This window comes from Acanthochromis polyacanthus, chromosome 20, assembly GCF_021347895.1.
Source record: "Acanthochromis polyacanthus isolate Apoly-LR-REF ecotype Palm Island chromosome 20, KAUST_Apoly_ChrSc, whole genome shotgun sequence".
Lineage (NCBI taxonomy): Eukaryota > Metazoa > Chordata > Actinopteri > Pomacentridae > Acanthochromis > Acanthochromis polyacanthus.
Window position 1 is genome coordinate 3,779,210 of NC_067132.1, and position 15,037 is coordinate 3,794,246.

Below are 15,037 nucleotides of genomic sequence, written 5' to 3' on the forward strand. Positions count from 1 at the left end.
GTTTGAATATTAGCTGCAAATAGTCAAATATAGGGTGTGACAGGATTGCTTTTATCTTCATCACCTACCTATGTATGTGTGCATCAACATTGTACATGCATCCCTTAAAATACTTTTATGTATCACTTTCAACACAGCACAAATGTCAACTGCAAAGATTCTGACACCTTGTCAAATCCACATTATGCCGATGAAGACTCAGAGTTGAAAAACAATAAAAAGGGAAAATATCTACGGAGAGTGAACGAACTTCTTGTGCACACCATATGAGAAAGACATTTTCCAGATTCCAGCACCAATATTGAGGCAAAAACATACAGTTTCACAAAACAACTTTCTCATCCACTTTGCCTACATTTTCACATCTTGGATGAAATGGAGTTGTTGCTAAACATCTAACTTTTATTCACACATTAATTACATGGAAGTATAAATTATTCCAACTATGAAGACAGAAATGATCAAGATTTTTAAAAAATCCAAAACGTCTCACACACAGTCTAGGTATACACTACCCAAAGTACACTATCAAAAGTTTGAGGTCACCCAGAAAATTCCATGTTTTCAGTGAAAAAATTAGCCGAGCCGCGCTAGACAACCCACGGCAACGAATTTAATTCTCTGCCAGGGTGGGTCTAGTTACCCTCCATAAGGCTCGAGGCTGGATTCTCCTAAAACTGGCCGGACCAATCACCATGAAGTGTAGAGTCAGAAGGCGGGCGTAACTAAGTGACGACAGAGGTGCGACGATTCTGATAGAAACAACCGGCGCACAATAAACAGTTATCTTTGGACTCGGCTTTGGCCACAGCCCTTAAAGATTTGAAGCTAAAATTCAACTTGAAAGATAAACAAAGGACGGCACTGAAGTGTTTCATTGAGAAGAAAGACGTATTTGGACTTATGCCGACGGGATATGGCAAATCCTTAATATACCAGTTGGCTCCGCTGGTTGGGAAGCTAATGGGACTTAGCCACAATCCGCCGGTGCTCTCGGAACTACGTCAGCCTATTCGTTGCATTGATTGGTTGTATACCTACCCAATTGCTGCAGAGGGATTTGATAGACAACCTTTTAGCCCGCCTCCCTCCCTGTCGAGCTTCCCTAGACCCTTGTGCCGTCAGAACATGGGGTCTAGCACGGCTAGGCTATGAAAAAATGCTTTTCTTTCCAAAACTAAGGACATTTCTAAATGACCCCAAACTTTTGAACAGCAGTGTTTGTTTGCTGCAAGGAAACCGTTTGTTCCACAGCAGCAGCTCTCAAGTTGAGTCTTGAGCTCCATCACAGCTGTCCGGATATTTTAAATTAGTTGTTCGTAAAGTAGTAGTTTGATTATTATCACACAGGTAGAGAAATTAAGTACTTACAATATTAGAAAGTAGATTCCTAAGTCATTTTTTTTGGATTAGATTTAGTCTTCTTTTCAGTAGGCCTGGGCTCCCTTGCAAAAGAGCTTATAAATCTCAGTAGGATTTCTCCCATTAAAGGTTAAATAATAATTTAAAAAAATGTAATGTTCAAACTCACTAGCATGGCAAACACCACATATTTGACTCTCCATCACTGTGATTGGTATGTTCCAGTGTGACCATGAGGAGCATTAGCATGAAAGTGACCTGTGTCTGAAAGTTAGAATGCTGCCATCTTAACACACTGATGTCTATAAAGGGCCTTTTCCTCTGTTTTTGTTGAAAACTAAACTAAAATTTTAAAAAATCCGTAATCAGCTCTTTGGCTTTATTAGCAATGAGCTGACGGTTGTTGTCTGCACACCACACTGCATGGTTCTGTCCTCCTGATATAATGTGGCTGATGATGGTGGAATGCACTCATGAGTTTCAAAACTTCAAAGTCTGTCAGCTTAGATCCTTAATAGCACAGTTTGCACGACACAAGTTTTATTTTTCAATACCAGATAAGACTTGTGTAAAATTTACAGTTTCTCGCTGAACCCTTGCCCATTCAGCTGATCGATAAATAAAGCATTAGCAACGTGTTTTCAAAGACCCATATTTTAATAATGTCTTTGCTTAAAATGTTTGGATTGAAAATGTTCAAAAACATACAGCACCCTCCATAATTATTGGCACCCCTGGTTAAGATGTGTTGAAAGCCTTAAAATAAATTCAATTTTTATTGCAGAAGCATACTCTCACACTGAAAATTGTAAAAAAAAAAGAATGTATTATAGGAGAAGATTAGCTGCAGTTTTGTTGGCAAAAGGGGGTTGTACAAAGTATTAACATCAGGGTGCTAATAATTGTGACACACATGATTTGATGTAAAAGAATTATTTCTTAATGTGTGATTTTATTTTCCCCACTGAATAAATGCACTTGAATTAAAGGTTGGATTTTCCTCTTTTTTCATTGTGGTCCTATATTATTTAGAAAAAAACAAACTGAATTTATTAGAAGCTAAAGAACACATCTTAACCAGGGGTGCCAATAATTATGGATGGCGCTGCATGCATTTTATGAAATTACAATCCAGTATTGTCTCTATTTAAAGTTATAATCTTAATAGCACTTTCTAGTTCTTTGCTTGAAAATAATAAAATGTAAGCGTTCAGCAGGTCAGCTTCTTTGAATCAAACATTGAGCTGTCATAATTGCACATTTTATCTTCTTCTGAATTTGATTGCATTCCTTTTTCTAAGGCTGTGGAGGGGTTCTGACAACTGCGACTGGAGTGTTGTCCTCTCCTAACTACCCGCTGCCCTACCACCCTAGCGCTGAGTGCTACTGGACCATCAGAACCAGCCAGAGCAGCCGACTTCTGCTGTCCTTCTCTGATTTCAACCTGGAGTCCAGCTTAGGCTGCTCTTATGATTACCTGGCTGTGAGTACCGTACCTCTAAAGCATCCTGCAGTAGTCTTAAGATAAATAATTTACACTCTGAATGTTTGACTTCAGAATACCTGAAACTCAGTGGAAAAGAAATGAAATGCTTTTGACTTGTGGAGCATTATCACTGCAAACTTGGTCTTCTGGGCTCCTGCATCATGACTGAAATTTTGCACAATGTTGCATCATACTAATTGGAATTCTCTGTCAGTTAAACATGAAAATAAGCAGATTTTTGCCTTCTCACCTCATAAGTAGCATTATAGCTCAATACCTCACAAGCCTAGTTTAAGTTGACCCTTTTTTAAAGATTTTTCTTTCTTTGTACAGTTCTCTTTATCAACATAAAGCTACGCACAACACAATCTACTAAAACAAAACCCTTCATAACCCAGAACACTGACTACATTTGCCACCCAGCAGCAACCACCAGTCATCACTCAGTCACTTAAAACAACCAGTGGAGACTGTACTCTAAAAATTCAGTTGAAACAAAAACCCTTCCACCTGTGTTACAGTGCAGTGTTTGGTAGTGGAGAATAGTTTTCAGACAGCCCATATATTTGCATGTATATTGCATCCAGTATCACTCTTTGGTCTTCAAGTGCAGTTTCTTTTTGTACAGTCACAGCCATAATACTAAACAAATTCTAAAAAATATGATTGGTTCCATAAATATAAGAAATTTTGAGTATTGGGTCAATTTCGTAGAATTTTGTTTTGTTAGTTTTTTCTTGCAAACAATAAACAACAACAAAAACATTTGTATTTGTGTCTGTCTAATGCAACCACACCTTCTGAAACACAAAAAAGATCTTTCACAAATATTTCATACAAGATTTGAGATTGTGTACCATTTTAAGGGAGTCCTAAAACTGTGTGTGTGTTTAGGTGTATGACGGTGACAGCAGCAGTGATCCAGAACTGGCCACGCTGTGTGGCAATCAGCTGCCCAGTGCCATCGACTCTTCCAGCAATGAGCTCTACCTCAAACTCCGTTCAGACCACACTGTCGGCACCGGAGGCTTCCTGGCATCGTACACCACCAGTATGAAAACACACACGTGAAAATAGAAAATTCAACCGAGACGTAAATGTGTTTAAAATGGAATTTACTCTGTATTTTTGTTCAGCATATTGTGTTGTTTAGTAGTGTTTGGTTGTTTTCAGATTGTAAAGACATCCTGATCTCGCGTCGACACAGTGGACTGGTGGAGTCTCTGAACTTTCCCAACAATTACCCATTAAACTCCCAATGCAGCTGGACTATCAAGGCCAGCTCTGGAAATACCATCAGTTACACTTTTACCTCCTTCCAGCTGGAGAGGATCAACAGCGCCTGTAGCTATGACTACATTGAGGTACACAACCGCATACAACCTACCCAACACAAACAATGCCTGATCAACATTTCCACCAAGCTTGTTTGTAGGTAAATATGTTTAGGCTTTGTACAGATTAAATGTATGTATGACTAAATGTGCTGTCATTATCTAAATGAAGGCATGGGGACATTTACTTAGTAGAGCAAAATACGGCAGTATGACAATGGCTGGCTCTCTGCCCGCATAAAATTCATAAGTCTGACACTTGCATTCATAACTACGATGAAAACAGCTCCCTCCTACCTGAACTCTGTCATTCAGATCTACTCTCCCAGCTTCCAACAAAAAGCTCCTGATCCATCCACCTCACCAGGGCTGGTCCTTAGTTGGACTCTTCTCCTCTGTGGTTCCCCGGTGGTGGAACGAGTTACCAAACTCTGTTCCATCTGCAGAATCCATCTCAGTCTTTAAGAGAAGACTAAAACCAGCTCTTTACTATACACCTTTGCACTTGACCTTAATAAAATCCTACTATGTCTGCACTCCCTGTAGACACAACGGTCCTATTATCACACCTGAACTTGTTTCATGTCTCGTGTCCGGGTGTTTTTCTCCTAACTCGATCTTTGCTTGTGTTGTTCTACTCTCAGATGTACGTCTCTTTGGATAAAAGTGTCTGCTAAATGAAACTGTAGAATTGTAGGATTGTAGACTGCATCTTGTTTGTTGTCTGTTGGATGAACTGGTAACCTGTAAAGGATGTGCCCCACCGCTCGCCCGATACCAGCTGGGACAGACTCCAGTTCCCATGATCCACTACAGGATAGAGCAGGTTTAGCTCAAGGATGGATGTGTCGATGTAATCTAACCTGTAGAAAAATAAATACTGCACAGATTTCTTTCTAATTGTTTTTTTTTTTTTTACTTTTTTGAACAAACCAAAACATTTTCACAAAACAACTGATTCCAAAACCATGTTCTTTATGTTGTTACTTGTTTGCTGTCACTGCATGTACAGACACACTTTCAGTGACTGTATTACACCCTCTACTCATACATCTTTCTCCAAATGTTACCGTCCTAGCTCTACGATGGGCCCGACCAGCAATCCCATCTGATTGGTAGATTCTGTGGAAGCACCCCACCTCCAGCCAATAGCAGCACAGGCTCAGCCCTCACCCTGACGTTCAACTCAGACTCCTATACGTCCATGTCTGGCTTCCAGATGATGTGGTTCCAGAATGGTAAGAAGGAAATGCCTGTTTTTTTTGTGAGATCAAACGGACCGACAGATCTGTACTATACTAAGATTTTGGAATTAAAATACAGAAGGAGTCAATAAAATATGATGTTCTTTCAGTAACACTGGGATGAGCATTTTAAGGGCTATATTGTTGTTAATCACTGGCACAAGTCACCACGCAAAGGACGAAGCAGTTGTTTTGTAAATAAGACTAGACTGTTAATTCCTCCGTCAATTTCAGTTTAAGACCTGCAAAAGCAAGTAAAGTCAATGAGTAGTACTCACCAAATTATTACATTTTTACAAAAGAATTAAACAGTTAAGTAAATCTACATGAAACAATGAAATCTGTATTTTTTGTTCATATGTATTTTTGAATGTATGCCCCTCATCTCACCATGCAGCAGCAGCAGAGACACCTCTAGATTGTGGGAGTGTTTTTGGTGGTTATTCAATAATTAAATACCTCAGGATGAAGTTTATGCAGCTGCAGGACATCTCACTGTTTCTGGATATTGACTGAGAATTTTGGAATTTGACCAAGTACAGTTTGGAGAGCCGTTGTGCTTTAAGGTTTATGTTTCTAGCATGTCAAAAAAATCTGTGCAGTCTTTTTATTTTTTAAATTACAGTCAGGTCTGTAAATATTTAGACATTGACACAATTTTCAACATCTGGGTTACTTTAAGTGCAGACTTTCAGCTTTAATTTGAGGGTATTTACATTCAAATCAGGTCAACGTTGGAGAAATTACAACACATTTTAGATGAACCCTCCACCTTTTAAAGGACCAAAAGTGATTGAATAGATGGCTGCTCAGCTGTTCCATGGCCAGATGTGTGTAATTCCCTCATTATCTGTGGATCTTTTCAGGTTCAGTGGTCCTTCATCTTGTGGCTAAAATAATAAAACACTGTCGTAGTCAAACTGTTGCGCAAGACAGACTTGCACATTTCTTTGAACTCTATTCTCAGCGTGTTTGGAGTATATGTTAAATTTTGATAATTATGTGGAGGACTCCTTGACATGAGAACATTTTTAATGCACAGATCCATGTGTGTCAGAGTGTAGCTCCGCTGAGAGCTCCCACATATCATATGAAGATATTCACCGAACCAGAAAGACACGGAGACTGTAACTTTTTACTTGCAAGGGTAACAGCACAGTGTAACAAGACACATTAGTGCGAGCTACAAAGACTGCTCCCATACGAAGTTTATTTTATACACAAGCAGAAACGAAAACATAGCATAAGATAAGAAATAGCTCGAGTTACACAAGGGGGTGTGCTAAGCTGTAAGAGTGGAAATATACTGACTAGAAGAGCAAGATGTGTGTGTGTGGGTATGTAATGAAAATTATTATATAAAGACACTATATACAATCAATTAATGCCCTCGGGCTTGATTATGATAAATGTATTTACAAATTCAACTCTAACATTCCCTCCTGTTTATCATGATCAAGAAGTGTGAAGCTCAGTTAACAACATCTTGTAAAAACATTTTCTGCTGTCACATCATTAAACTACACTTCAACATCATCATTCTCATCATTAGAGTCACATTGTGGTTCTTCCATTTCAAGTGCAGCATAAGCAATAATAGAAGTAGTTATCATTTTAGAAATCATGGATCTCAAACATGGTAAAATGCAGGTAGCAAAAATGCAAAATAGTAACAAAATGCATATACTTATAACTACAAATCTTTTAATAGTCTGAAAAATACCACCAGATGTAAACCAAGAGGTAAAATCCCAGCCTGGAAAAATACCTTTGTCTTGGTTTCTTAAAATGTCTATTTTAATCTCATCCAATTTCTGTCTGATTAAAGTGTAATTGCCTTTGTGATCAGGGATGTATGTACAACAATGGTCATTAACAACTTCACAAACTCCTCCTTGTGCTGCTAAAAGAAGGTCTAAAGCTATTCTGTTTTGGAGTGTCATTTGTTTGATAGCCTTAAGTTCGGGATCGTTTTCTAGCTGATCAGTTATGTCAATTAGTGCGTTAGTGAGATTATTAAGAGAAAACCAAAGTTTATTTACACTTGCGGATAATCTTGATGTACCATATGAAGGAACTAAAGACATGAGAAAACGTTTTGGTTTACTGAAAGCAGGTTGTTGTTCTTCTTTAGTTTCACGGCTTTGGATTCGGTGTGTGTGTATATATGTCCTGTTCTCCAATTGTTGGTCAGTAATGACAATTACAGCAGGTTGCAAATGAACTAAGGTACAAGTACCGCACCAATCAAATGGCAAATACCAATAAAGAAGTCCTCCACATTGCCACATCATTTCGGGTGGAGTGGAGATTTTTGGTCCGAGATTAAAGGTTGTTATGTTTCTTCCAGTCCTATATTTATCTTCAGAAAACCACCAAGATGTGTTAAATCCTGCAACAAAGGGAACTGATGATAAGATAGCAGACGAGTTACTGGAAAGTGATATTATATGGATGCAATTAGGTGTTCCTGGTAAGTGATGCCTGTACATATCGCCACAGGTGCGTTGGAGACACAATGGGAAAGGAATGTTAGTTCGTAATGGTGCAATTCCTACACCTAATGTGGTGTTCGTAGCCTGTGAAAAATTAGTGGGATCCAGCCATTTTTCCTCATGAATAGTACAATTTGGAAACCAGTATGACATGTTACCAGTGAAATTTTTTAGCATTCTGAGTGTACTTTCACCAAATATACACATTGTTTCTGATTTATTAAGTCCTATAGGAGTGAAAATGGTCTGATGTGTAACATGATGAGGTAATTGTGAGCACACGTAGCAATTGGTGACATTATTCTGTCGTGCTGTAAAATTCATAGCTTTATACCAGAAGTTCTGTTCCCAAGTCGCTGCCATGGAGTGTTCATGGGTCCTTTTAGTCCTGTGAGTTCCTGTAGAGGAGAGAGAGAGGAAGAGGAGCCACAGGAGTGACAAAGTCACCCCTGCGACTAGCAGAAGTCGCCAGAGAGCCATTCTAAAGTTGGGCGCGGATTAGTTGGGTTCTTCACCGGATTGAGACGTCAGCACCCTATTGTGCTACTGACCCCTTTGTATCGGACTTCCACCGCTACCCCGTCGGTTGATCTGGCTCTGCTTCCAGTCGTATCAGCTTACAGTGCGATTGGTGGATCCACGAGGGCCGTTCAGCAATTTTTATTGCCGTGGGTGTCGTCAGCAGTATTTGATACGGCCCTTCCCACCGAGGCGACTTCCAATTCTTTCTCCTCAGGACTCTGATCAGGACCCAGTCTCCAGGCTGGAGCTTCTGTGTAGACAAAGGAGAAGAACACTCTGGCAGATTATTGGAACTCTGAACTTCTCTCGTTTTTAACATATGCATCATCCAATCTGCTAAAGTTACTTCTCTCTCACTATGATTCAGTGGATTATTGTTTTGTGGAAGTGGAAAAGGTCTCCCATGCACTATCTCAAAAGGTGTTATTGTTGTGTCTCCTGTAGGCGTAATTCTCATCCACAATTTAACCAAGGATAAACAATCTGGCCAAGGCCTCTTGGTTTCTTCCATAGTTTTGGCTAGCCTGTTCTTTATTGTCTGATTCGTACGTTCTACAAGGCCGGCGGATTGTGGATGATATGCGCAGTGATTTTTTAGTGAAAAACCCAATGCCTGTGAGCAATGTGTCATGATTGCATTTACAAAATGTGTACCATTATCTGATCTAATTATGGCGGGAATACCATACGTTGGAAAGTAATGGTTGCAGAGAGCTTTTGCTACAGTTATGGCTGTTATCTTTGGTTGGGTATATTTCAACCCATTTTGAAAACACATCTACAACCACTAAACAATACTTTAGTCCTTTTGATGCTGTTAGCTCAATAAAGTCCATATGAATTGTGTGGAAGGGGTGTTGTGCTGGAGGAAACTGCCCTCTCTTTGGTCTCATATTCCCTTGCGGATTGTTCTTACAACAAATTAAACATTTCCTACAGTATTCCTTGGCAAAGACAGAAAAGTTCACAGCGAAAAACTGTCTCTGTACCATGTATACCATCCCTCCTGTTGAGACATGGGTTAGACCATGGCTCACGAGGGCGGCTGTGGGGAACAGAGAACGCGGAAGAACGGGCTTATTATGAATATGATAAAGGCCATTTTGCAAAACAGCTCCACGTCTGAGCCAAGAAGCTTGTTCAGCCGTGGGAGCAGTGTTTTGTGCGTCCGCCAAGATGTTTAGGTCTACTGAGAGGAAAAGGTCATTCCCAGAACATTGCGTGCCAAATGAAGCTTGTTTTGCAGCAACATCTGCAAGGTTATTACCCCGTGTTATGGCGGAGTCGTCCTTTTGGTGAGACTTACATTTACACAGCGCCAATTTAGCAGGACACTGAATTGCTAAGAGAAGATTTTTCAACAGAGAGGCATGTGTAAGAGGTTTCCCACCAGAGGTTTTCATGCCCCTGTTATTCCAAATTCGAGCGAAATGGTGGACAGAAGAATACACATATTGACTGTCTGTGTAAATGTTAAGCGATTTCCCTTCAAACATCTTACAAGCGTTAATGACTGCTAGAAATTCAGCCGTCTGTGCAGAATACGTGTGTGGCAGGCGTTCTGCTCTTAGGACTGTAGTTACTGTTGTTATTGCATAACCTACACAATTATTTCCTCGAATGTCTCTAGAAGCAGAACCATCCACAAAAATATCAGTAAAACCAGATTGTGGGAGATCAAAAATGTCAGGTCGTGGCTTTGTTTCTTCATTTGTCGTAGTCACACAGCAGTGTGGATCTCCATCGCCTTCAGTGGGCAAAAGCGTACTTGGATTTAAGGAGCTACATCTATGCACAGTTATATGTGGCTGTGACAACAATGTAGAAGTATAGGCAATGTGACGGGCATGAGTCAGAAACGGAAGATTTGCATGCAGCAGGACTGCAGCCACAGAGTGTGGAACATGGACGGAAAGTGGGTGACATAAAATAATATCTGCAGAGGCAGAAATCGCAAGAGCAGCTGCTGCACAACTTTGTACACACTGTGGGAGACCTGCTGCGATATTATCTAAGCGTTTAGAATAATATGCTACAGGCTTAGGTGTATCACCATGTTTTTGTGTAAGAATAGAAGTCATGTGCCCATTTTTGCAGTTAACAAACAGGTCAAACGGTTTGTTGTAGTCAGGTAGAGCCAAAACAACATCAGTTTGCAGGGCTAATTTCAGATTTTTAAAAGCTTCCTCAGCCTGTACAGTCCAAATAATCTCATCTGTTAACGACATGTTCTTGCCATATATTAAATCTTGCAGTGGCTGTGAGAACACTGCGTAATCTGGAACCCAGGATCTGCAAAAATTACAAAGTCCTAAAAATGACATCATTTGTTGTTTTGTTCGCGGCTTTGGAGCATTTTGGATTGCAGTTTTTCTGTCAGTGAGTAAAGCTTTCCCATGTTTTGAAAGATTATGGCCCAAATACACCACCTGCGGAGCCCACAACTGAAGTTTGTGTAATGAAACCTTATGACCTGTTTCATGTAAGTGTCGTAACACTGCCATCGTTGTCTGTTTACAGTGTTCCTGCGTGTCTGCAGCCACAAGAATATCATCAACATACAACAGAATTTGGCTGTGTTCTGGAATTTGAAATGTTGACATGGAGCACCTGAGAGCCTGAGTGTATATGTGGGGGCTTTCTGTAAAGCCTTGTGGTAATCGTGTATAGGTGTACTGTGTACCTTCAAATGTAAATCCGAACCAGTGTTGCGAGTTTAAATGTAGTGGTACAGAGAAAAAAGCATTACTTAAATCTATAACTGAAAACCACTTTTTATCTGAAGTTACTTCATTTAATAATGTATTTGGGTTTGGAACATCAGGTGTAGTTTTCTGTACAGCATCATTCACCGCTCTCAAGTCTTGAACCATCCTCCATTGTCCTGTATGTGCTTTTTGAACAGGGAAAATGGGTGTATTGCAAACATGCTTTTTTGTTTTCACAATAATCCCTGATTTTTCCATGTCTGCAATAACAGGTCTTATACCTTCTATTGCTGCTTGTTTCAGCGGATATTGAGGAATTTGTGGTCTATAAGAGGTGGCTGCTTTTACTTCAACAGGTGGAAAATCTCTTATCAGTCCAACATCTGTAGGGCTGTTAGACCAGAGATCTTCGGGCAGATTTTTTAATTCTGGGTAATCCTCTAAAGACAGACAAATTAAGGATCAGGTTTCTTTTTCATCCAAATGTGTGGATGGTGTGGTTTTCACACGCCACCCAAGAGGTTGTCTCATGAACCCATAACGTTGACCTTTTTGCCAGTCAAAATTTGGAATGGGTTCATAGGTGTCGGCTTGTGCTTTCCGCAACAAACCCTCAAGTTGATGCCACTCCATTGTTGGAGCTTTGGACAGAGAGACATGTGGAGTATGGGGAATTTGTCCCCTAAAGAATTTCAGTTGTTCGGGTGAAAGCAGAACAGAAGCTACCCCATTTCCTCTTTTATCTAGATAAACGTGTTGAAGGGTGATTATTTGAGGGGTGGTTTGTGCGGAGAACCATTTGTCAAAACTATGATCGGGTCCTGGTGTTGTTTTGTATCTAATGGTGACATGTAGCCCATCAGGACCACGCATTTGTGTCTGTGCAGGCGGATGTGCATTTTGGATTTTTTTTAATAGTGTTTGTGCTGGTTGTCCTTCAGCATGCTTAGAAATGTCATAAGTCCAATAATAATGTAGGGGTTTTTTGCCCTGCATTATATTGAGTCCGCAAGAGACGACAGCTGAAGTCATTCCTTTTTTTGTAGGAATAACACAAATTTTTAATGCTGTCATTACATCTCTGCCCAATAGATTAACTGGGCAATTGCGATCCACCAGAATTGCTGAGGTGGTATACACTCCCGTTTGTTTATCCCGTATTTTGACCGGGTTAGAGAGTGGATGATGACCTAATTGACCATTCGCTGTTTTGACTAGGATTGTGTTAGTTGAGAATTTTACTCCAGGAGGTGGTGCTTTTAAAACTGTTCTACAGGCTCCTGTGTCACACAAACAGTCAAATTCTTGGCCATTTATAAATAATTTTCTATAGGGCAAATCTTCATTTACAGCTAATGCTTGTAGTGCTGCGAAAACATCTACGTCTGGGGTGTCTATGGCGGTCTGCATCATAGTTTGATTTTTATTTTCTACATGATGGGGTTGGCTTAGGGAGGTGTTAACCCCCTCCTCCAAGGAGCTTGTAAGTAGTTGTCAATTTTGTGTGCTATTTGGATTATATACACGCTTTCCTGTATGGCAATTGCGTGCAAAGTGGCCTGTTTTGCCACATAGATAGCATACATCATCTGAGGTGGCGGGTCTACCTCCTCTACCCCTGCCTCTACCACGGAACTTCCCTCTGCCTCTGAAACCTCCTCTGCCTCTGTACGCTCCAGAGTAGAGTACTGTGGAGGTTGGCGTTTCATCAGAAAAATACGCAGCCGCGGGTTTAGTTAGTTTTTTCTGAATGACAGCAGTGGCATGTACTGCCCAATTTACAGCTTCTTCAACTGCGCCTGTATTTTGTCCAACCCAGTGTTTCTCTACAAAATTCTTCACTGAAGGTTGGAGCCCAGAGATAAATGCCCTTTTTAGCTGTTGTTGATAGGGTCCAGTTCTATCATTAGAAGGGTCCATGCCACAGTGAGCCTTGTAAACCTTTTCCAATCTATGCCTATAGTCAACAGGCTCTTCTCCTTCCTTTTGTTTACAGTGTGCTATTTGTGTAAAATCGGCTTTTCGCATGAATTCTGTTTTTATTCTGTCCATTAGCGCATCAAATGCAGTTTTTAAGTCTCCACTATCATGTTTCAAAGGATCATGGTTAGTACCATATCCTGTGAAGTTCCCTTCAACACGACAGAACTTAGAGCCCAAATAGGTTCTAACCAGTTGATGGCATTCAGGACCGTTTAAATGGTGGCTTTTTCTTAGACCTTCTAAGGACTCTACTGCACCTGCAGGATCTTCCTCTGGTTTTGGTATTCCTGCTAGTGCTCGGTCAATGTCTCTGCCTGTCCATGGTCTGTAAACTAAAATAGTCTCATGGGTGTCCTGAACACCTTCAACAACTGTACCAAAACGTGGATTTGCTACCTCCACCATAGGACACAACTCTCCGTCACTTTTTGGGGTTCTGTCTTCAAAGTCATCATCTGTGCCATTGCCATAATCAGCTGGTTTATATGGGGCCAAGTTTGGGTATAGTTCAGGTTTTTTGTCAGGTTCTTCCCTAATCTGGCTTCTAAGTTCATAAGTTTTTGTCAAACCACGTCTTTGTTTGAGGAAATCGTCTCTTTTTTCTGCAGAGGTCTTTTTCTTTGGTTTAACGACTATTGGTTCCTCTGGCGGTGTCGGCGCGCTGGAGAGCCCTCCCTGCGCGCTAGGGAGCCCCCCCCGCGCGTCCCCACCACCAGTGGTTTGTTGCCTTGAATGAACCTGTGTCTCCTCATCTGGATTAACCAGTGCTAGAACCTTTTTCTGTTTCTTCTCATTTTTATTTTTCCTTTTTTCTGCTCTGAGTCTGCTCTGTTCTAGCCATTTATCTGAGAGTCTGTATTCATCCTTTCTGCGCTTCTTCTTTTTATCATTTTTTGTCTGGAGGATTTCAGTTTTTAGTTTAGTTTGGAGTTCTAGGATTTCTCTCTCATCTAGTTTGCCCGAGAAATTATGTTTTTTCCTCCATCTTTTTTGACTCACTTCTCCTGATCCTTCCGCATATTTTTCCATAAACTTCTCATCGCCTTCTAATTCACTGTGTTTTTGTCCCATAGCTACTTGTTGTCGAGTTCTCTGGCATGAGACAACGGGAGGACACTAACACATCCTTCTACTGCAGATAAGCTGCAGCGGTGTTAGTTTTTATGAGTCCAGCTCGCCCTTAATCCCTTTGTCACCAGTACGTCGTCAACAACAAGGAAAATAATAAATCAGAAATTCAGCAAGGTACCCTAGACCTTATAATGTGCTTGAATTTCTCAATCACTCTTCACATTCACACCGTGTACACCTTGCCGACGGAATCTCTTTCGTCATGTCGGCGGAATCTATTTTATCATGCCTTACGGCGGAATCTTCACACTCACACCTGTGTACACCTTGCCGGCGGAATCTATTTTATCATGCTAGCGGAATCTCTTTCTCACCCGTGGTTCTGATCGGTGTCACTTCCTGGATCGGATCCTTGGATTCACACCCAGCGCCGAGGGACCGCTTTTCCTTTCACCGACCTGGCCACGAATTCACGTCCCAGGATTTTCAGATCTCGCTGCTTGGCGACGATCGCTGTCGACAGACTTCGGTGTCGGCTCTCCTCGACGTCGGGAAGGAATCCTCGGATCCGGCTCGAAGGACCAAGTTATATGTCAGAGTGTAGCTCCGCTGAGAGCTCCCACATATCATATGAAGATATTCACCGAACCAGAAAGACACGGAGACTGTAACTTTTTACTTGCAAGGGTAACAGCACAGTGTAACAAGACACATTAGTGCGAGCTACAAAGACTGCTCCCATACGAAGTTTATTTTATACACAAGCAGAAACGAAAACATAGCATAAGATAAGAAATAGCTCGAGTTACACAAGGGGGTGTGCTAAGCTGTA

General features: G+C 40.8%; 2 protein-coding genes across 2 annotated transcripts in view; one reads left to right on the forward strand and one right to left on the reverse strand.

Moving 5' to 3' along the window:
• The window catches only part of cubn (cubilin (intrinsic factor-cobalamin receptor)), a 95,489-nt gene that overhangs the window by 27,738 nt on the left and 52,714 nt on the right, over positions 1–15,037 (forward strand). Inside the window, 4 exon segments of the mRNA XM_051940038.1 lie at positions 2,664–2,845; positions 3,743–3,899; positions 4,022–4,212; positions 5,261–5,420. Coding sequence (XP_051795998.1) covers positions 2,664–2,845; positions 3,743–3,899; positions 4,022–4,212; positions 5,261–5,420 — 690 coding nt within the window.
• On the reverse strand, positions 6,557–14,814 carry LOC127531243 (uncharacterized). Its single transcript, XM_051940030.1, has 2 exons — positions 14,580–14,814; positions 6,557–8,693 (listed from the first exon to the last, which is right to left on the reverse strand). Exon 2 carries the CDS (start codon positions 8,399–8,401, stop codon positions 6,947–6,949), a length of 1,455 nt encoding a protein of 484 aa, XP_051795990.1. The 5' UTR covers positions 8,402–8,693; positions 14,580–14,814; the 3' UTR covers positions 6,557–6,946.